Source organism: Anomalospiza imberbis, unplaced genomic scaffold (assembly GCF_031753505.1).
Source record: "Anomalospiza imberbis isolate Cuckoo-Finch-1a 21T00152 unplaced genomic scaffold, ASM3175350v1 scaffold_177, whole genome shotgun sequence".
NCBI classification, from domain to species: domain Eukaryota; kingdom Metazoa; phylum Chordata; class Aves; order Passeriformes; family Viduidae; genus Anomalospiza; species Anomalospiza imberbis.
This window is the reverse complement of record NW_027099811.1, coordinates 18104-39133: the sequence shown is the minus strand read 5'-3', so window position 1 is coordinate 39133 and position 21030 is coordinate 18104. Positions and strand designations below refer to the sequence as shown.

Here is a 21030-nt window from a genome sequence, read left to right as displayed (position 1 = left end):
TGGTTTCCCTTCTCCCTGTCCCCCCACAATTTTCCACCATTTTGTCCTGTCATGGCTTCCCTTTCACCCTTCTCCCTCAATTTTCCACCATTTTGTCCCCTCATGGCTTCCCTTTCTCCTGTCCCCTCACAATTTTCCACCATTTTGTCCCGTCATGGCTTCCCTTTCTTCCTGTTCCCTCACAGTTTTTACCATTTTGTCCCGTCATGGCTTCCCTTTCTCCTCGTCCCCTCACAGTTTTCCACCATTTTGTCCCCTCATGGCTTCCCTTCTCCTGTCTCCTCACAGTTTTCCACCATTTTGTCCCGTCATGGCTTCCCTTCTCCCTGTCCCCTCACAGTTTTCACCATTTTGTCCTGTCATGGCTTCCCTTCTCCCTGTCCCCTCACAGTTTTCACCATTTTGTCCCGTCATGGCTTCCCTTTCTCCCTGTCCCCTCACAGTTTCCCACCATTTTGTCCAGTCATGGCTTCCCTTCTCCCTGTCTCCTCACAGTTTTCCCCCATTTTGTCCCCTCATGGCTTCCCTTCTCCCTGTCCCCCCACAATTTTCCACCATTTTGTCCTGTCATGGCTTCCCTTCTCCCTGTCCCCTCACAATTTTCCCCCATTTTGTCCCCTCATGGCTTCCCTTCTCCCTGTCCCCTCACAATTCCCACCATTTTGTCCCGTCATGGCTTCCCTTTCTTCCTGTCCCCACACAGTTTTCACCATTTTGTCCCGTCATGACTTCCTTTCTCCTGTCTCCTCATAGTTTTCCACCATTTTGTCTCTTCACAATTTCTCAGTGTTTCCTCCCCTCATGGCTTCCCTTCTCCCTGTCTCCTCACAGTTTTCCACCATTTTGTCCCCTCATGGCTTCCCTTCTCCCTGTCCCCTCACAGTTTTCCACCATTTTGTCCCCTCATGGCTTCCCTTTTCCCTGTCCTCTCACAGTTTTCCACCATTTTGTCCCCTCATGGCTTCCCTTTCTCCTGTCCCCTCACAATTTTCCTCCATTTTGTCCCCTCATGGCTTCCCTTCTCCCTGTCTCCTCACAGTTTTCCACCATTTTGTCCCCTCATGGCTTCCCTTCTCCTCGTCCCCTCACAATTTCCCACCATTTTGTCTCCTCATGGCTTCCCTTCTCCCTGTCCCCTCACAATTCCCACCATTTTGTCCCCTCATGGCTTCCCTTCTCCCTGTCCCCTCACAATTCCCACCATTTTGTCCCCTCATGGCTTCCCTTCTCCCTGTCCCCTCACAGTTTTCCACCATTTTGTCCCCTCATGGCTTCCCTTTTCCCTGTCCCCTCACAGTTTTCCACCATTTTGTCTCTTCACAATTTCTCAGTGTTTCCTCCCCTCGTGGTTTCCCTTCTCCCTGTCCCCCCACAATTTTCCACCATTTTGTCCCCTCATGGCTTCCCTTCTCCCTGTCCCCCCACAATTTTCCCCCATTTTGTCCCCTCATGGCTTCCCTTCTCCCTGTCCCCTCACAATTCCCACCATTTTGTCCCGTCATGGCTTCCCTTCTCCCTGTCTCCTCACAGTTTTCCACCATTTTGTCTCTTCACAATTTCTCAGTGTTTCCTCCCCTCATGGCTTCCCTTTTCCCTGTTCCCCCACAGTTTTCCACCATTTTGTCCCGTCATGGCTTCCCTTCTCCCTTCTCCCTCACAGTTTTCCACCATTTTGTCCCGTCATGGCTTCCCTTCTCCCTCGTCCCCTCACAGTTTTCCACCATTTTGTCTCCTCACAATTTCTCACTGTTTCCTCCCCTCATGGCTTCCCTTCTCCTTGTTCCCTCATGGCTCCCGCCATTTTGTCCCCTCATGGCTTCCCTTCTCCCTGTCCCCTCACAGTTTTTACCATTTTGTCCCGTCATGGCTTCCCTTCTCCCTGTCCCCTCACAGTTTTTCACCATTTTGTCCCCTCATGGCTTCCCTTTTCCCTGTCCCCTCACAATTCCCACCATTTTCCCTCCGCTTCTCTGTGTCCCCTCATGGCTGCCTCACCTTTCCCTCCCGTCACGGCTTCCCGCCCTTTTGTCCCTTCATGGCTTCCCTCCACCTTGTCCTCTCATGGCTGCCCCCCTCACGATTTCCCTCCATTTTGTCCCCTCACGGCTTCCCGCCATTTTCTCCCTTCATGGCTTCCCTCCATTTTGTCCCCCGTGTATGACCCACGGATTCTGCCCCACATAACTCCCAATTTTAATAAAATAATGGCTTTAAATCCTTATTTAATTAATTATCCCTCACTAATGAATGGTGTCCCCTGCGATGTCACTTTCCCCATAGATTCTGCCCCATTGTTCTGGCCCATTTTAATAAAATTAGTGAATGGATTGATAAAATTGTGAATTAATTACATGATTACTTAGTAATTTACAATTTATTCGTGAGCAGCAAGGGAGTGACCCCTGCCCAATAATCTGCCCCATAACCTCAGCAACAACTCCTCATTTTGAGAAATTTAATTAATTGAATGACTAAAACACAAATTAATTTATTTAAAATATTAATTAATTAATCAGCCCTGGTTAATGAGCAACAAGGGGATGCACCCTGCCCCATAACGGTTCCCCACGGTGCCCCAAAAATCATTCAGCCATTAATTACTCATTAAAAAAACCCTTCGTTAATGAGTGATGAGGCTGGGGGAGGGGCGGCTTTGCCCCTCATTAATCCCTCACTAATTAACCCCGTTAATGAGTGACTCGAGGGGGGCTGGGGGATAAATTCATCCCTCCCCCCACCTCCCTCAGGGTCTTCCTGGTGCCGCCATGGGGCAGGGGGGGGTCCCTGTGGAGATCTGTGGGGCAGGGGGGGTCCCTGGGGGGATTTATGGGGGGATCTATGGGGCGGGGGAGATCTGTGGGGCAGGGGAGGTCCCTGAGGGGATTTATGGGGGGATCTATGGGGCGGGGGAGATCTGTGGGGCAGGGGAGGTCCTTGAGGGGATTTATAGGGGGATCTATGGGGCAGGGGAGGTCCCTGAGGGGATTTATGGGGGGATCTATGGGGCAGGGGGGGTCCTTGGGGGGATTTATAGGGGGATCTATGGGGCAGGGGAGGTCCTTGGGGGGATTTATGGGGGGATCTATGGGGCAGAGGAGGTCCTTGGGAGGATTTATGGGGGGATCTATGGGGCAGAGGAGATCCTTGGGGGGATCTATGGGGCAGGGAAGGTCCCTGGGGGGATTTATGGGGGGATCCATGGGGCAGGGGCGCTCTGGGGATCGATCTCTGGGGCAGCGAGTGACCAAAGGCTGGAGGGGGTCCCCGTGGAGATCTATGGGGCAGGAGAAGCCATGGGGTAAATCTGTGGGGCGGGAGGGGTCTGTGGGGGGATCTATGGGGCAGGGAGACTGGGAAAGTGGGGAGGGGTCGCCATTGCTGGTGCAGGTGCAGGTGCAGGTGAGGGAGGGCCGGGCCCTGGCGGCCCTGGGATGGTGGGAGCTGCTCCGGGGCCTGCTGGTGTTCGCCCTCTGCTCCCACCCCCGGCTGCAGCGGGACCCCGAGGCGGTGAGACCCCCCTCCCCAAAAACAATGGGGACCCCCCACCCAAATTAGAGACCCCTGACCCAGAGAGAGAGACCCCTGACCCACACCGAGGGCTTCCCGCCGTTTTCTACCCTCACAAGCTGCCCCAGAAGTGACCTCCAAACCCCTCCCTTGCCCCATCAAAGCCCCCCAGATTCCACAAATGGCCCCCCAACCCCCTCCTAGCCCTCTTGACTCCTAAATCTCCAAATGTACACCTCATTTCTTCCCCATAACCGGCTCCGAAACGCCATCCGCGAACCCCAAACCTCGCCCCCGCTCCTTACGGTCATGGCGGGTCCTGAGCTGTGTCCCTGTGGGGCAGCTCTGGGGGCAAAGTGGGGCATCTCCTTCCTCCTGTTCCCTCATGGCTGCCCTCATTTCCCTCCCTCAGGGATTAGGCCTTTCTGTCCCTTCAGGGCTTCCTTCATTCCTGTCCCCTCACTGTTTCCCGTAATTTCCTTCCCTCATATTTTCCCGCCATTTCCTCCCCTCACCGTTTCCCGCCCTTTTTTCCCCCCTCACATTCCCCCTCCATTTTCTCCCCTCACGTTTTCCTGCCCTTTTTCCCCTCACATTCCCCCTCCATTTTTCCCCTCACATTTTCCTGCCCTTTTTCCCCTCACACTTTCCTGCCCTTTTTCCTCTCACACTTTCCCACCATTTCCTCCCCTCACACTCTCCTGCCCTTTTTCCCCTCACACTCTCCCACCATTTTCTCCCCTCACACTTTCCCACCATTTTTCCCCTCACATTCCCCCTCATTTCCTCCCATCACATTCCCCCTCCATTTTTCCCCTCACACTTTCCCACCATTTTCTCCCCTCACACTCCCCCACCATTTTCTCCCCTCACACTCCCCCTCCATTTTTCCCCTCACATTCTCCCACCATTTTTCCCCCTCACACACCTCTGCCATTTTCTCCCCTCAGAGTTTCCCTTCATTTTCTCCCCTCACACTTTCCCACCCTTTCTTCCCCTCACATTCCCTCGCCTTTTTTTCCCCTCACACTCCCCCACCATTTCCTCCCCTCACACTTCCCACCATTTTCCCCCTCACATTCCCTCTCCATTTTTCCTCTCACACTCCCCCGCCCTTTTTCCCTTCACACTCCCCCTCCATTTTCTCCCCTCACATTCTCCTCCCATTTCCTCCCCTCACACTTCCCACCATTTTCCACCTCACACTTCCTCACCCTTTTCCCCCCTCCTCACACTTTCCCGCCATTTTTTCCCCCTCACATTCCCCCTCCATTTTTCCCCCTCACACTTTCCCACCATTTTTCCCCTCACACTCTCCCACCATTTTCTCCCCTCACACACCTCTGCCATTTTCTCCCTTCACATTCCCCCTCCATTTTTTCCCCTCCCACTCTCCCACCCTTTTTCCCCTCACACTCTCCTGCCATTTTCTCCCCTCACACTCCCCCACCATTTTCCCCCTCACAATTCCTCACCCTTTTTCCCCTCACACTTTCCTGCCATTTTCTCCCCTCACACTTCCCCACCATTTTCTCCCCTCACACTCCCCCTCCATTTTCTCCCCTCACACTCCCCCTCCATTTTCTCCCCTCACACACCTCTGCCATTTCCTCCCCTCACACTTTCCCACCATTTTCTCCCCTCACACTCACCCACCATTTCCTCCCCTCACACTTTCCCACCATTTTCTCCCCTCACACTCCCCCTCCATTTCCTCCCCTCACACTTTCCCACCCTTTTCCCCCTCACGCTCCCTCGCCATTTTCTCCCCACCCCACCACAACCTCCCCCCGTTCCCCACAGTTCCTGCGGGCGTCCCGCCGGCTTCTGGGTCCCCACCTATGGCGGGCCCTTCTCTCCGTGTCCCTCTGGGGTCAGTTCGCGGTCGGCCGGAGCCCGGCGGCCGTGCAGGAACTGGCCCAGCGGCTCCGGGCTCGTGGCCTGCGCCCCATGCTGGCCCTGCCCATCGAGGGTGAGGGACCCGATGGCGAGGGGTGAGTCGGGGACGCTTATGGGGCGGTTTTGGGGTCACTTATGGGGTTTTAGGGTCACTAATGGTGTCCTGGGGTCACTTGTGGGTTACTTCTGGGGTTTTCTGGGTCACTTATGGGGCAGCTTTGGGGTCACTTATGGGGTGTGGGGGTGACTAATGGTGCCCTGGGGTCACTTGTGGGTCACTTACGAGGAGTGGGGGTCATTTATGGGGTGTGGGGGTCACTTATGGGACAGTTTTGGAGCCACTTGTGGGGTTTTAGGTTCTCTTGTGGGTCACTTGTGGGTCACTAAAGGGGATTGGGGTCACCTATGGGTCTGGGGTCACTTGTGGATCATTGATGGGGCGTGGGGGTCACTTGTGGGGCAGTTCTGGGGTCACTGATGGATTTTGGGGTCACTTGTGGGTCACTAATGGGGTTTTGGGGTCACTTATGGGTCACTAATGGGGTTTTGGGGTTACTTATGGGTCACTGATGGGTTTTGGTGTTACTTGTGGGTCACTGATGGGGTTTTGGGGTCACTTGTGGGTCACTGATGGGGTTTGGGGTTACTTATGGGTCACTGATGGATTTTGGGGTTACTTATGGGTCACTGATGGATTTTGGGGTCACTTGTGGGTCACTGATGGGTTTTGGGGTTACTTGTGGGTCACTGATGGGTTTTGGGGTCACTTGTGGGTCACTGATGGATTTGGGGTCACCTGTGGGGCAGTGAGGCCTGGTTCGAGCAGAACTGTGGGGCGGCCCTGCAATGTGTGGGGCTGGCGGCCACCTCGGGCCCCGAGCCCGCCATGCAGCTGAAGGTGACGGCGCTGCTGAGCCAGCGGCTCTGCGTGAGTGGGGCAGGGGGATCTGTGGGGCAGGGGGGATCTATGGGGCAGGGGGGATCTGTGGGGCAGGGGGATGTGGGGTGGGATCTGTGGGGTGGGATCTGTGGGGCAGGGGGATGTGGGGTGGAATCTGTGGGGCAGGGATCTGTGGGGTGGGATCTCTGGGGTCTATGGGGCAGGACTGGGATCTATGGGGCAGGACTGGGATCTATGGGGCAGGTAAAGGATCTATGGGGCCGAATGGATCTACAGGGTGGGGATATGGGATCTATGGGGCAGGAGGGATCTATGGGGTGGAGATGTGGGGTGGAACCTATGGGATCTGGGATATGGGAACCTATGGGGACTGGGATCTAGGGGGCAGGTGAGGATCTATGGGGCAGGTGAGGATCTATGGGGCAGGTGAGGATCTATGGGGCAGAATTGGGATCTTTGGGGAAGTTGAGGATCTGTGGGGCAGGACTGGGATCTATGGGGCAGGACCGGGATCTATGGGGCAGGTGAGCCCTCCATGGAGCAGGTGAGGATCTATGGGGCAGGACCAGGATCTATGGGGCAGGTGAGCCCTCCATGGGGCAGGTGAGGATCTATGGGGCAGGACTGGGCTCTATGGGGCAGGTGAGGATCTGTGGGGCAGGATTGGGATCTATGGGGCAGGACTGGGCTCTATGGGGCAGGTGAGGATCTGTGGGGCAGGATTGGGATCTATGGGGCAGGACTGGGCTCTATGGGGCAGGTGAGGATCTGTGGGGCAGGACTGGGATCTATGGGGCAGGATTGGGATCTATGGGGCAGGACTGGGCTCTATGGGGCAGGTGAGCCCTCCATGGGGCAGGTGAGGATCTATGGGGCAGGACTGGGCTCTATGGGGCAGGTGAGCCCTCCATGGGGCAGGTGAGGATCTGTGGGGCAGGACTGGGCTCTATGGGGCAGGTGAGCCCTCCATGGGGCAGGTGAGGATCTATGGGGCAGGACTGGGCTCTATGGGGCAGGTGAGCCCTCCATGGGGCAGGTGAGGATCTGTGGGGCAGGACTGGGCTCTATGGGGCAGGTGAGCCCTCCATGGGGCAGGTGAGGATCTATGGGGCAGGACTGGGCTCTATGGGGCAGGTGAGGCCTCCATGGGGCAGGTGAGCCCTCCATGGGGCAGGACTGGGATCTATGGGGCAGGTGAGGCCCCTCAGGTGAGCCCCCTGTCTGACCACGCCCCCCAGGAGAAACTCTCGCTCCGATTGGCCAAGCCGGAAGGGGCGGTGCTTAACCCAGAAGAGGTGGCGGCCATGTTGGGTGGCCAGGTAACCCCTCCCCGATTGACCACGCCCCGTTCACCTGGGCCACGCCCATTTTACCTGGGCCACGCCCCCTGCCCCGCAGGAGCCCGAGCTCACCTGGCTCAGCCCGGCCGAGAACGAACACCTGGGGAGGGGCCTGAGGAGGCTGGAGCAGGTGGCACAGGTGAGTCACCTGCGCTCCGCCAGGTGGCACAAGTGGCTCAGGCACAGCTGGCACAGCTGGCACAGCTGGGGACATCTGGGGACAGCTGAGACACACCTGGGCACACCTGGGGACACACCTGGGGACAGCTGGGCACACCTGGGACACCTGGGGACACCTGGGGACATCTGGGGACAGCTGGGGACACACCTGGGCACACCTGGGGACACCTGAGGACACACCTGGGGACACACCTGGGGACACCTGAGGACACTTGGGGACACCTGGGGACATCTGGGGAGACACCTGGGCACACCTGGGCACACCTGGGGACAGCTGGGTCACACCTGGGACACACCTGGGGACACACCTGGGGACAGCTGGGCACACCTGGGGACACCTGGGCACACCTGGGCACACCTGGGACACACCTGGGGACACACCTGGGGACACCTGGGGACAGCTGGGGACACCTGAGACACACCTGGGGACACCTGGGGACACCTGGGGACACCTGGGACACCTGGGGACACCTGGGTACACACCTGGGTCACACCTGAGGAGACCTGGGACACCTGGGGACAGCTGGGTCACACCTGGGGACACACCTGGGCACACCTGGGGACACACCTGGGGGCATCTGGGTCACACCTGGGACACACCTGGGGACACCTGGGGATATCTGGACACACCTGGGGACAGCTGGGGACACTTGGAGACACTTGGGGACACTTGGGATGCACCTGGGTTCACCTGAGACACACCTGGGCACACCTGGGGACACCTGGGGACACCTGAGGACACCTGGACACACCTGGGGACACCTGGGAACACCTGGGCACACCTGGGGATATCTGGGACGCACCTGGGGACACACCTGGGCACACCTGGGCACACCTGGGCACGGCTGGGCTGACGTGCCCGTGCCCCCAGGCCGCGGTGGCCCGGGGCGTGCAGGTGCTGGTGGACGCCGAGATGTCTCACCTGAACCCCGCCCTCACCTGCCTCACCTGGGGGCTGATGTGGAGGCACAACCGGGCGGGGCCCCGCCCCTGGGTCTGGAACACCTGGCAGGCCTACCTGAGGGTGAGCACACCTGGGCACGCCTGGGGGCACCTGGGGGCACCTGGGAGATCCTGGGGACACCTGGGGGCACCTGGGGACACCTGGGCACACCTGGGCACGCCTGGGGGCACCTGGGGGCACACCTGGGCACGCCTGGGGGCACCTGGGGGCACCTGGGGGCACCTGGGGGATCCTGGGGACACCTGGGCGCCCCTGGGCACACCTGGGCACACCTGGGGACACCTGGGGGCAACTGGGGGATCCTGGGGGCACCTGGGGGCACCTGGGGACACCTGGGGGCAACTGGGGGCACCTGGGGACACCTGGGGGCAACTGGGGCACACCTGGGGGCAACTGGGGACACACCTGGGCACGCCTGGGGGGTACCTGAGCCACATTTGGGGTACCTGGGGCACACCTGGGCACACCTGGGGCACATTTTGGGGCACACCTGTCCCTCCGCAGGACACTGAGGCACACCTGGGGCACATTTTGGGGCACACCTGTCCCTCCCCAGGACACTGAGGCACGCCTGGGGCACACCTGGGGCACACCTGGGGCAGATTTTGGGGCACACCTGTCCCTCCGCAGGACACTGAGGCTCACCTGGGGAACACCTGGGGCACATTTTGGGGTACCTGGGGCACACCTGGGCACACCTGGGCACACCTGGGGCACACCGGGGCACACCTGTCCCTCCGCAGGACACTGAGGCACGCCTGGGCGCTCACCTGGGGCACACCTGGGGCAGATTTTGGGGCACACCTGGGCACACCTGTCCCTCCGCAGGACACTGAGGCACGCCTGGGGCACACCTGGGGCACACCTGGGGCACACCTGGGGCACATTTTGGGGCACACCTGGGCACACCTGTCCCTCCGCAGGACACTGAGGCACGCCTGGGCACACCTGGGGCAGATTTTGGGGCACACCTGTCCCTCCCCAGGACACTGAGGCACACCTGGGCACACCTGGGGCACACCTGGGGCAGATTTTGGGGCACACCTGGGGCACACCTGGGCACACCTGTCCCTCCGCAGGACACTGAGGCACACCTGGGGCAGATTTTGGGGCACACCCGGGCACACCTGTCCCTCCGCAGGACACTGAGGCACGCCTGGGCGCTCACCTGGGGCACACCTGGGGCAGATTTTGGGGCACACCTGGGGCACACCTGGGCACACCTGTCCCTCCGCAGGACACTGAGGCACACCTGGGGCACACCTGGGGCACATTTTGGGGCACACCTGTCCCTCCGCAGGACACTGAGGCTCACCTGGGGAACACCTGGGACACATTTTGGGCACATTTTGGGGTACCTGGGGCACACCTGGGCACACCTGGGCACACCTGGGGCACACCGGGGCACATTTTGGGGTACCTGGGGCACACCTGGGCACACCTGGGGCACACCTGGGCACACCTGGGGCACACCTGGGCACACCTGGGGCAGATTTTGGGGTACCTGGGGCACACCTGGGGCAGATTTTGGGGCACACCTGTCCCTCCGCAGGACACTGAGGCACGCCTGGGCGCTCACCTGGGCACACCTGGGGCACATTTTGGGGGACACCTGGGGCACACCTGGGCACACCTGTCTCTCCGCAGGACACTGAGGCACACCTGGGCACACCTGGGTGCTCACCTGGGCACACCTCTCCGTCCCCAGGACACTGAGGCACGCCTGGGCGCTCACCTGGGGCACACCTGGGGCACACCCAGGCACACCTGGGCTCACCTGGGGCACACCTGGGGCAGATTTTGGGGCACACCTGGGCACACCTGTCCCTCCGCAGGACACTGAGGCACGCCTGGGGCACACCTGGGGCAGATTTTGGGGCACACCTGTCCCTCCGCAGGACACTGAGGCACACCTGGGGCACACCTGGGGCACATTTTGGGGCACACCTGTCCCTCCGCAGGACACTGAGGCACGCCTGGGCACACCTGGGGCAGATTTTGGGGCACACCTGTCCCTCCGCAGGACACTGAGGCACGCCTGGGCGCTCACCTGGGCCAGGTGGGCGTGGCCGGGCTCAGGTGCGGGGTGAAGCTCGTGCGCGGGGCTTACCTGGAGCAGGAGCAGGGGCGGGCGCGCGCCCGGGGCTGCCCCGCCCCCACCTGGGACACGGCGGAGCAGAGCGCGGCCAGGTGGGGGCGGGGCGGGGCAGCCCGCGGCACCGGGCACCGGGAAACTGAGGAATTTGGGATTTTGGGAATTTGGGAATTTGGGGATTTTTGGGGGGATTTTGGGGAAATTTTGGGGAATTTTGGGGATTTTTTGAGGATTTTGGGGGAAATTTGGGGGATTTTGGGGAAATTTTGCGGGAATTTTGGGGGAAATTTTGGGGGAAATTTTGGGGGAAATTCTGGGGATTTTTGGGGAAATATTGGGGGAATTTTGCGGGAATTTTGGGGGAAATTTTGGGGGAAATTTTGGGGGAAATTTTGGGGATTTGGGGGGAATTTTGGGAAATTCGGGACTTTGGGGGATTTGCGATTTTGGGGAAATTTTGGGAATTTGGGGAATTTTGGGGATTTGGGAATTTGGGATTTTGGGAATTTGGGATTTTGGGGGATTTGGGATTTTGGGGGATTTGGGATTTTGGGGAAATTTTGGGAATTTGGGGAATTTTGGGGAAACTGGGGAACTTGGGGATTTGGGAATTTGGGAATTTGGGGATTTGGGATTTTGGGGATTTGGGATTTTGGGAATTTGGGATTTTGGGGAAATTTGGGGAAATTTTGGGAATTTTGGGGGATTTTGGGGAAACTGGGGAATTTGGGGATTTGGGATTTTGGGGGAAACTGGGGAATTTGGGATTTTGGGATTTTGGGGGATTTGGGATTTTGGGGAAATTTTGGGGATTTTGGGGGGAATTTTGGGGAATTTTGGAGATTTTTTGGGGGATTTTGGGGATTTTTGGGGGATTTTGGGGAAAATTTAGGGAATTTTTGGGGGAATTTTGGAGATTTTTTGGGGGATTTTGGGGATTTTTGGGGGATTTTGGGGAAAATTTGAGAAATTTTGGGGGAATTTTGGGGGAATTTTGGGGAAAATTCGGGGATTTTTTTGGGAATTTTGGGGGAATTTTGGGAGAATTTTGGGGGATGTTGGGGGAAATTTCGGGTGGTTTTGGGTGATTTTTGGGTGAATTTCGGCCGATTTTTGGGTGGGTTTTGGGTGATTTTTGGGTGAATTTCAGTTGATTTTCGGCTGATTTTTGGGTGAATTTGGGCTGATTTTTGGGTGGTTTTCGGGTGATTTTTGGGTGAATTTCAGCCGATTTTTGGGTGAATTTGGGCCGATTTTCGGCTGATTTTCGGTCGAATTTTGGCCGATTTTCAGCCGATTTTTGGGTGATTTTGGGCCGATTTTCGGCTGATTTTCGGCCGGTTTTGGGGCGCCTCCCCGCTGATTTCTGCTCTCTCTCCCCAGCTACGAGCGCTGCCTGCGGCTGCTGCTGGCCGCGCTGGCCCGGCCGGGCTCGCGCCTCTCGCTCATGGTGGCCACGCACAACGAGGCCTCGGCCCTGGCCGCGCTCCGCGGGTGAGCGCCGCCGCGCCGCGGAACGCGCGGAATTCGGGAACTTGGGCATTTTGGGGATTTTGGGGATTTTTTGGGAATTTTTTGGGATTTTTTGGGATCTTTGGGTGGTTTTTGGTGAATTTTTGTGAAATTTCGGGTCCATTTTGGGGTGATTTTTGGTCAATTTTTATGAAATTTCGGGTCCATTTTGGGGTGATTTTTGGTGAATTTTTGTTACATTTCGGGTCCGTTTTGGGGTGCTTTTTGGTGAATTTTTGTGAAATTTCGGGTCCATTTTGGGGTGATTTTCGGTCAATTTTTATGAAATTTCAGGTCCATTTTGGGGTGATTTTCGGTCAATTTTTATGAAATTTCAGGTCCATTTTGGGGTGATTTTCAGTCAATTTTTGTGAAATTTCGGGTCCATTTTGGGGTGATTTTTGGTGAATTTTTGTTAAATTTCGGGTCCATTTTGGGGTGATTTTTGGTCAATTTTTGTGAAATTTCGGGTCCATTTTGGGGTGATTTTCAGTCAATTTTTGTGAAATTTCGGGTCCATTTTGGGGTGATTTTCAGTCAATTTTTGTGAAATTTCGGGTCCATTTTGGGGTGCTTTTCGGTGAATTTTTATGAAATTTCGGGTCCATTTTGGGGTGATTTTCGGTCAATTTTTGTTAAATTTCGGGTCCATTTTGGGCTGATTTTTGGTGATTTTTTGTGAAATTTCGGGTCCATTTTGGGGTGATTTTCGGTGAATTTTTGTTACATTTCGGGCCCATTTTTGGTTGATTTTTGGTCAATTTTCGTGTAATTTCGGGTCCATTTTGGGGTGATTTTCGGTCAATTTTTGTTAAATTTTGGCTCCATTTTGGGGTGGTTTTTGGTGAATTTTTATGAAATTTCGGGTCCGTTTTGGGGTGATTTTTGGTGAATTTTTGTGAAATTTCAGGTCCATTTTGGGGTGATTTTTGGTGAATTTTTGTTAAATTTCGGGTCCATTTTGGGGTGATTTTTGGTGAATTTTTATGAAATTTCGGGTCCATTTTGGGGTGGTTTTTGGTGAATTTTTGTTAAATTTCGGGTCCATTTTGGGGAGATTTTTGGTGAATTTTTGTTACATTTCGGGTCCGTTTTGGGGTGGTTTTCGGTCAATTTTTATGAAATTTCGGGTCCGTTTTGGGGTGATTTTTGGTGAATTTTTGTTACATTTCGGGTCCATTTTGGGGTGATTTTCGGTCAATTTTTGTTAAATTTTGGCTCCATTTTGGGGTGGTTTTTGGTGAATTTTTATGAAATTTCGGGTCCGTTCTGGGGTGATTTTTGGTGAATTTTTGTGAAATTTTCGCTCCATTTTGGGGTGATTTTAGGTGAATTTTTGTTACATTTCGGGTCCATTTTGGGGTGGTTTTCAGTCAGTTTTCGTGTAATTTTGGCTCCATTTTGGGGTGATTTTCAGTCAATTTTTATGAAATTTCGGGTCCGTTTTGGGGTGATTTTCGGTCAATTTTTATGAAATTTCGGGTCCGTTTTGGGGAGATTTTTGGTGAATTTTTGTTAAATTTCGGGTCCGTTTTGGGGTGATTTTTGGTGAATTTTTGTTACATTTCGGGTCCGTTTTGGGGTGATTTTTGGTGAATTTTTATGAAATTTCGGGTCCGTTTTGGGGTGATTTTTGGTGAATTTTTATGAAATTTCGGGTCCATTTTGGGGTGATTTTTGGTGAATTCTGTTACATTTCGGGTCCATTTTGGGGTGGTTTTTGGTGAATTTCTGTTACATTTTGTGTCCGTTTTGGGGTGGTTTTTGCGCCACCCCCCAAAAAGCCCCGATTTCACCCCAAACCCCCCCAGGCTGTCCCGGGTCCCTCCCGGCTCCGTTTGCTTCGGGCAACTGCAGGGGATGGGCGAGCACCTGAGCCTGGCACTGGGTGAGTGACCACCGAGTGACCACCGAGTGGCCACTGACCCCCGAGTGACCCCTGACCCCTGAGTGACCCCTGAGTGACCCCTGAGTGACCCCTGAGTGACTCCAGATCCCCAAAATCCCCTAAAATTCCCTAAAATACCCCCAGATGACCCAAACCTGACCCCAAACTGACCCTGAGTGACCCCCGAGTGACCACTGAGTGACCACTGACCCCTGAGTGACCCCCGAGTGACCCCTGACCCCTCAGTGACCCCCGAGTGACCCCTGAGTGACCCCCGAGTGACCTCAGATCCCCAAAATCCCCCAAAATTCCCTAAAATACCCCCAGATGACCCAAACCTGACCCCAAATTGACCCTGAGTGACCCCTGAGTGACCACCGAGTGACCACCGAGTGGCCACTGACCCCCGAGTGACCCCTGACCCCTGAGTGACCCCTGAGTGACCCCTGAGTGACCCCAGATCCCCAAAATCCCCCAAAATTCCCTAAAATACCCCCAGATGACCCAAACCTGACCCCAAACTGACCCTGAGTGACCCCTGAGTGACCACGAGTGACCCTAAACTGACCCCGAGTGACCCCAAACTGACCCTGAGTGACCCCGAGTGACCCTAAACTGACCCCGAGTGACCCCAAACTGACCCTAAGTGACCACTGAGTGACCACTGAGTGACCACTGAGTGACCATGAGTGACCCCAAATCCCCAAAAATCCCCCCAAAATCCCCCAAAACTCCCCCAAATCACCCAAACCTGACCCCAAACTGACCCCTGAGTGACCCCGAGTGACCCCGAGTGACCCCGAGTGACCATGAGTGACCCCAAATCCCCAAAATCCCCCCAAATTCCCTTAAAACACCCCCAAATCACCCAAACCTGACCCCAAACTGACCCCTGAGTGACCCCGAGTGACCCCGAGTGACCCTGAGTGACCCCAAATCCCCAAAAATTCCCCCAAATCCCCCAAAACTCTCCCAAATCACCCAAACCTGACCCCAAACTGACCCCTGAGTGACCCCGAGTGACCCCGAGTGACCACTGAGTGACCATGAGTGACCCCAAATCCCCAAAAATCCCCCCAAAATCCCCCAAAACCTCCCCCAAATCACCCAAACCTGACCCCTGAAGTGACCCCAAGTGACCCCAAACTGACCCTGGGTGACCCCGAGTGACCCCGAGTGACCGCCGGTGTGTCCGGCAGGTGCGGGGGGGTTCCCCGTGTACAATCCAGTGCCCCCAAAACCCCCAAAAATCCCCCAAAATTCCCATAAAACACCCCCAAATCACCCAAACCTGACCCCAAACTGACCCCGAGTGACCCCGAGTGACCCCTGAGTGACCCCTGAGTGACCCCGAGTGACCCCGAGTGACCCCGAGTGACCGCCGGTGTGTCCGGCAGGTGCGGGGGGGTTCCCCGTGTACAATCCAGTGCCCCCAAAACCCCCAAAAATCCCCCAAAATTCCCATAAAACACCCCCAAATCACCCAAACCTGACCCCAAACTGACCCTGAGTGACCACTGAGTGACCACTGACCCCTGAGTGACCCCGAGTGACCCTAAACTGACCCCGAGTGACCCCAAACTGACCCTGAGTGACACCGAGTGACCACTGAGTGACCATGAGTGACCCCAAATCCCCAAAAATCCCCCAAAATCCCCCAAAACTCCCCCAAATCACCCAAACCTGACCCCAAACTGACCCTGGGTGACCCCGAGTGACCCTGAGTGACCCCAAACTGACCCTGAGTGACCCCGAGTGACCCTGAGTGACCTCGAGTGACCCCGAGTGACCACTGAGTGACCCTGAGTGACCCCAAATCCCCAAAAATCCCCCCAAAATCCCCCAAAACTCCCCCAAATCACCCAAACCTGACCCCAAACTGACCCCTGAGTGACCCCGAGTGACCCCTGAGTGACCCCGAGTGACCCCAAACTGACCCTGGGTGACCCCGAGTGACCCTGAGTGACCTCGAGTGAACCCGAGTGACCACTGAGTGACCATGAGTGACCCCAAATCCCCAAAAATCCCCCCAAAATCCCCCAAAATCCCCCAAAACTCCCCCAAATCACCCAAACCTGACCCCTGAGTGACCCCAAGTGACCCCAAACTGACCCCGAGTGACCCCGAGTGACCCCGAGTGACCCCGAGTGACCGCCGGTGTGTCCGGCAGGTGCGGGGGGGTTCCCCGTGTACAATCCAGTGCCCCCAAAACCCCCAAAAATCCCCCAAAATTCCCATAAAACACCCCCAAATCACCCAAACCTGACCCCAAACTGACCCCGAGTGACCCCGAGTGACCCCTGAGTGACCCCTGAGTGACCCCGAGTGACCCCGAGTGACCCCGAGTGACCGCCGGTGTGTCCGGCAGGTGCGGGGGGGGTTCCCCGTGTACAATCCAGTGCCCCCAAAACCCCCAAAAATCCCCCAAAATTCCCATAAAACACCCCCAAATCACCCAAACCTGACCCCAAACTGACCCCCGAGTGACCCCGAGTGACCCCTGAGTGACCCCGAGTGACCCCTGAGTGACCCCTGAGTGACCCCGAGTGACCGCCGGTGTGTCCGGCAGGTGCGGGGGGGGTTCCTCGTGTACAATCCAGTGCCCCCAAAACCCCCAAAAATCCCCCAAAATTCCCATAAAACACTCCCAAATCACCCAAACCTGACCCCAAACTGACCCCTGAGTGACCCCGAGTGACCCCAAACTGACCCTGAGTGACCCCGAGTGACCTCGAGTGACCCCAAACTGACCCTGAGTGACCACTGTGTGACCACTGAGTGACCCCAAATCCCCAAAAATCCCCCAAAATTTCCTTAAACACCCCCAAATCACCCAAACCTGACCCCAAACTGACCCCTGAGTGACCCCGAGTGACCCCGAGTGACCCCAAACTGACCCCTGAGTGACCCCGAGTGACCATGAGTGACCACTGAGTGACCCCAAAGTGACCCTGAGTGACCCCAAATCCCCCAAAATCCCCAGAAATCCCCCTAAAACACCCCCAAATCACCCAAAACTGACCCCCGAGTGACCCCGAGTGACCCCAAAATCCCCAAAAATCCCCCAAATTTCCCTTAAAACACCCCCAAATCACCCAAACCTGACCCCAAACTGACCCCTGAGTGACCCCGAGTGACCCCGAGTGACCCCAAACTGACCCTGGGTGACCCCGAGTGACCCTGAGTGACCTCGAGTGAACCCGAGTGACCACTGAGTGACCATGAGTGACCCCAAATCCCCAAAAATCCCCCAAAATCCCCCAAAATCCCCCAAAACACCCCCAAATCACCCAAACCTGACCCCTGAGTGACCCCGAGTGACCCCAAACTGACCCCTGAGTGACCCCGAGTGACCCCGAGTGACCGCCGGTGTGTCCGGCAGGTGCGGGGGCGTTCCCCGTGTACAATCCAGTGCCCCCAAAACCCCCAAAAATCCCCCAAAATTCCCATAAAACACCCCCAAATCACCCAAACCTGACCCCAAACTGACCCCTGAGTGACCCCGAGTGACCCCGAGTGACCCTGAGTGACCCCAAATCCCCAAAAATTCCCCCAAATCCCCCAAAACTCTCCCAAATCACCCAAACCTGACCCCAAACTGACCCCGAGTGACCCCGAGTGACCCCTGAGTGACCCCTGAGTGACCCCGAGTGACCCCGAGTGACCCCGAGTGACCGCCGGTGTGTCCGGCAGGTGCGGGGGGGTTCCCCGTGTACAATCCAGTGCCCCCAAAACCCCCAAAAATCCCCCAAAATTCCCATAAAACACCCCCAAATCACCCAAACCTGACCCCAAACTGACCCTGAGTGACCACTGAGTGACCACTGACCCCTGAGTGACCCCGAGTGACCCTAAACTGACCCCGAGTGACCCCAAACTGACCCTGAGTGACACCGAGTGACCACTGAGTGACCATGAGTGACCCCAAATCCCCAAAAATCCCCCAAAATCCCCCAAAACTCCCCCAAATCACCCAAACCTGACCCCAAACTGACCCTGGGTGACCCCGAGTGACCCTGAGTGACCCCAAACTGACCCTGAGTGACCCCGAGTGACCCTGAGTGACCTCGAGTGACCCCGAGTGACCACTGAGTGACCCTGAGTGACCCCAAATCCCCAAAAATCCCCCCAAAATCCCCCAAAACTCCCCCAAATCACCCAAACCTGACCCCAAACTGACCCCTGAGTGACCCCGAGTGACCCCTGAGTGACCCCGAGTGACCCCAAACTGACCCTGGGTGACCCCGAGTGACCCTGAGTGACCTCGAGTGAACCCGAGTGACCACTGAGTGACCATGAGTGACCCCAAATCCCCAAAAATCCCCCCAAAATCCCCCAAAATCCCCCAAAACTCCCCCAAATCACCCAAACCTGACCCCTGAGTGACCCCAAGTGACCCCAAACTGACCCCGAGTGACCCCGAGTGACCCCGAGTGACCCCGAGTGACCGCCGGTGTGTCCGGCAGGTGCGGGGGGGTTCCCCGTGTACAATCCAGTGCCCCCAAAACCCCCAAAAATCCCCCAAAATTCCCATAAAACACCCCCAAATCACCCAAACCTGACCCCAAACTGACCCCGAGTGACCCCGAGTGACCCCTGAGTGACCCCTGAGTGACCCCGAGTGACCCCGAGTGACCCCGAGTGACCGCCGGTGTGTCCGGCAGGTGCGGGGGGGTTCCCCGTGTACAATCCAGTGCCCCCAAAACCCCCAAAAATCCCCCAAAATTCCCATAAAAACACCCCCAAATCACCCAAACCTGACCCCAAACTGACCCCCGAGTGACCCCGAGTGACCCCTGAGTGACCCCGAGTGACCCCTGAGTGACCCCTGAGTGACCCCGAGTGACCGCCGGTGTGTCCGGCAGGTGCGGGGGGGTTCCTCGTGTACAATCCAGTGCCCCCAAAACCCCCAAAAATCCCCCAAAATTCCCATAAAACACTCCCAAATCACCCAAACCTGACCCCAAACTGACCCCTGAGTGACCCCGAGTGACCCCCAAACTGACCCTGAGTGACCCCGAGTGACCTCGAGTGACCCCAAACTGACCCTGAGTGACCACTGTGTGACCACCTGAGTGACCCCAAATCCCAAAAATCCCCCAAAATTTCCTTAAACACCCCCAAATCACCCAAACCTGACCCCAAACTGACCCCTGAGTGACCCCGAGTGACCCCGAGTGACCCCAAACTGACCCTGGGTGACCCCGAGTGACCCTGAGTGACCTCGAGTGAACCCGAGTGACCACTGAGTGACCATGAGTGACCCCAATCCCCAAAAATCCCCCCAAAATCCCCCAAAATCCCCCAAAACACCCCCAAATCACCCAAACCTGACCCCTGAGTGACCCGAGTGACCCCAAACTGACCCCTGAGTGACCCGAGTGACCCCGAGTGACCGCCGGTGTGTCCGGCAGGTGCGGGGGCGTTCCCCGTGTACAAGTCGGTGCCGCTGGGCCCCCCCGAGGTGACGATCCCGTACCTGGCGCGGCGAGCGGCCGAAAACCGCGGGGCCCTGGGCGGGGCCAGGCGCGAGCGGGAGCTGCTGTGGGCGGAGCTTCGGCGCAGGCTCCGCCCCTGGGCGTGAAACCCCGCCCCCCCCACAAAATTCCCGAAATTTCCGTTCAAAAATGAAAAAAAAAAACAAAAAAAAAAACCCAAAAAAAATTGCATTGAAAACGCGGAGAACGCGGTCAAATATGGGAGTGGGCGGGGCTGTGGGCGGGGCTTCGGGGCAGGCTCCGCCCCTGGGCCTGATTCCTGAAATTTCCCCCGAATTTCCCCAAAAAATATCCAAATTTCCATCCAAAAAGAATTTTTGAATCCCAAAAAAATCGCATTCAAAACACACGCAACATCCCCATATATGGGGATGGGCGGGGTTGTGGGCGGGGCTTTGGCGCTGGCCCCGCCCCCTGGATGCAATTCCACAAAAAATTCCCCAGAATTCCCATGGGAAAAAATACAAAAATATCCCCAAAAATTAAAAGAAATCCCAATAAAACCACCCTGAATATGCCCAAATATGGAAGTGGGCGGGGATGTGGGTGGGGAAATGGGCGGGGCTTTGGTGGAGGCTCCGCCCACCGCTTAAAAAAATCCCCAAAAATTCCCCCAAAAAAACCCAAAATATCCGAGAATTTCCGCCCAAAAGTTTTAAAAATCCCATTAAAAATTCCTGAAAATTGGGGTGGGGACCCCAAAATTTCCCAAATTTCCCCAAAATTGGAAATTTTTGGGGAAAAAAATGGGAGAAAAAAAGATGGATTTGGGGTAAAAAAATAGGAAATTTTTTTTGGAATTTGGGGGATTTTTTCCGGGACAAGGGATTTTTGGGGGGAAAACTGAGGATTTTCGTTAGGGAAAAGTAAAAATTTGGGAACAAAATGTGGAAGTTTTGGGGGGATTTTGGGGGAAAAAGTGGATTTCATGTGAAAAAAGGTAGATTTTAGAGGGATTTTTTGTTTTTGAAAGGTAAAAGGGAAAATTTGGGAGACAAATGAGGATTTCTAGGGAAGTAAAGGCGGAAAAAATGTGGATTTGAGGAGGGAAAAGGTGAACTTTGGGGAATAAAATGCTAATTTTGGGTAAAAAATGCGAATTTTTGGGGAGAACGGGGGGGATTTGAGGGAGCAAAATGGGAATTTGGGCGGAAAAATAAAGATCTGGCTTGAGAACGTCAGATTTTGAGGAGGAAAAGTAGAATTTGGGTCAAAAAATGTGGATTTTGAGGTAAAAAATTGGAAT

General features: G+C 56.0%; 1 protein-coding gene across 3 annotated transcripts; it reads left to right on the top strand.

Annotated features, from left to right (window-relative positions):
• Positions 1-3321: 3321 nt before the first annotated feature.
• Positions 3322-20120, top strand: LOC137466336 (hydroxyproline dehydrogenase-like). Of its 3 annotated transcripts, XM_068178096.1 has the most exons (11): positions 3322-3507; positions 5311-5501; positions 6214-6334; positions 7546-7626; positions 7706-7786; positions 8699-8851; positions 10815-10981; positions 12270-12380; positions 14210-14286; positions 19701-19851; positions 20022-20079. In XM_068178096.1, the coding sequence occupies exons 1-11, from the start codon at positions 3337-3339 to the stop codon at positions 20038-20040; spliced, it is 1323 nt and encodes a 440-aa protein (XP_068034197.1). In that variant the 5' UTR covers positions 3322-3336; the 3' UTR covers positions 20041-20079. The 3 variants fall into 3 exon arrangements, with proteins under 3 accessions (XP_068034197.1, XP_068034198.1, XP_068034196.1); XM_068178097.1 differs by lacking the exon at positions 10815-10981 and having other exon boundaries at positions 20022-20120; XM_068178095.1 differs by lacking the exon at positions 20022-20079 and having other exon boundaries at positions 19701-19875.
• Positions 20121-21030: the final 910 nt, after the last annotated feature.

Coding starts and splice junctions, on each gene's coding strand:
- LOC137466336 (XM_068178096.1), top strand. CDS start 3,337: ATGGGGCAGGGAGACTGGGAAAGTGGGGAGGGGTCGCCATTGCTGGTG. Junction 3,508..5,310: donor TGCAGCGGGACCCCGAGGCG/GTGAGACCCCCC, acceptor CGTTCCCCACAG/TTCCTGCGGGCGTCCCGCCG. Junction 8,852..10,814: donor CCTGGCAGGCCTACCTGAGG/GTGAGCACACCT, acceptor GTCCCTCCGCAG/GACACTGAGGCACGCCTGGG.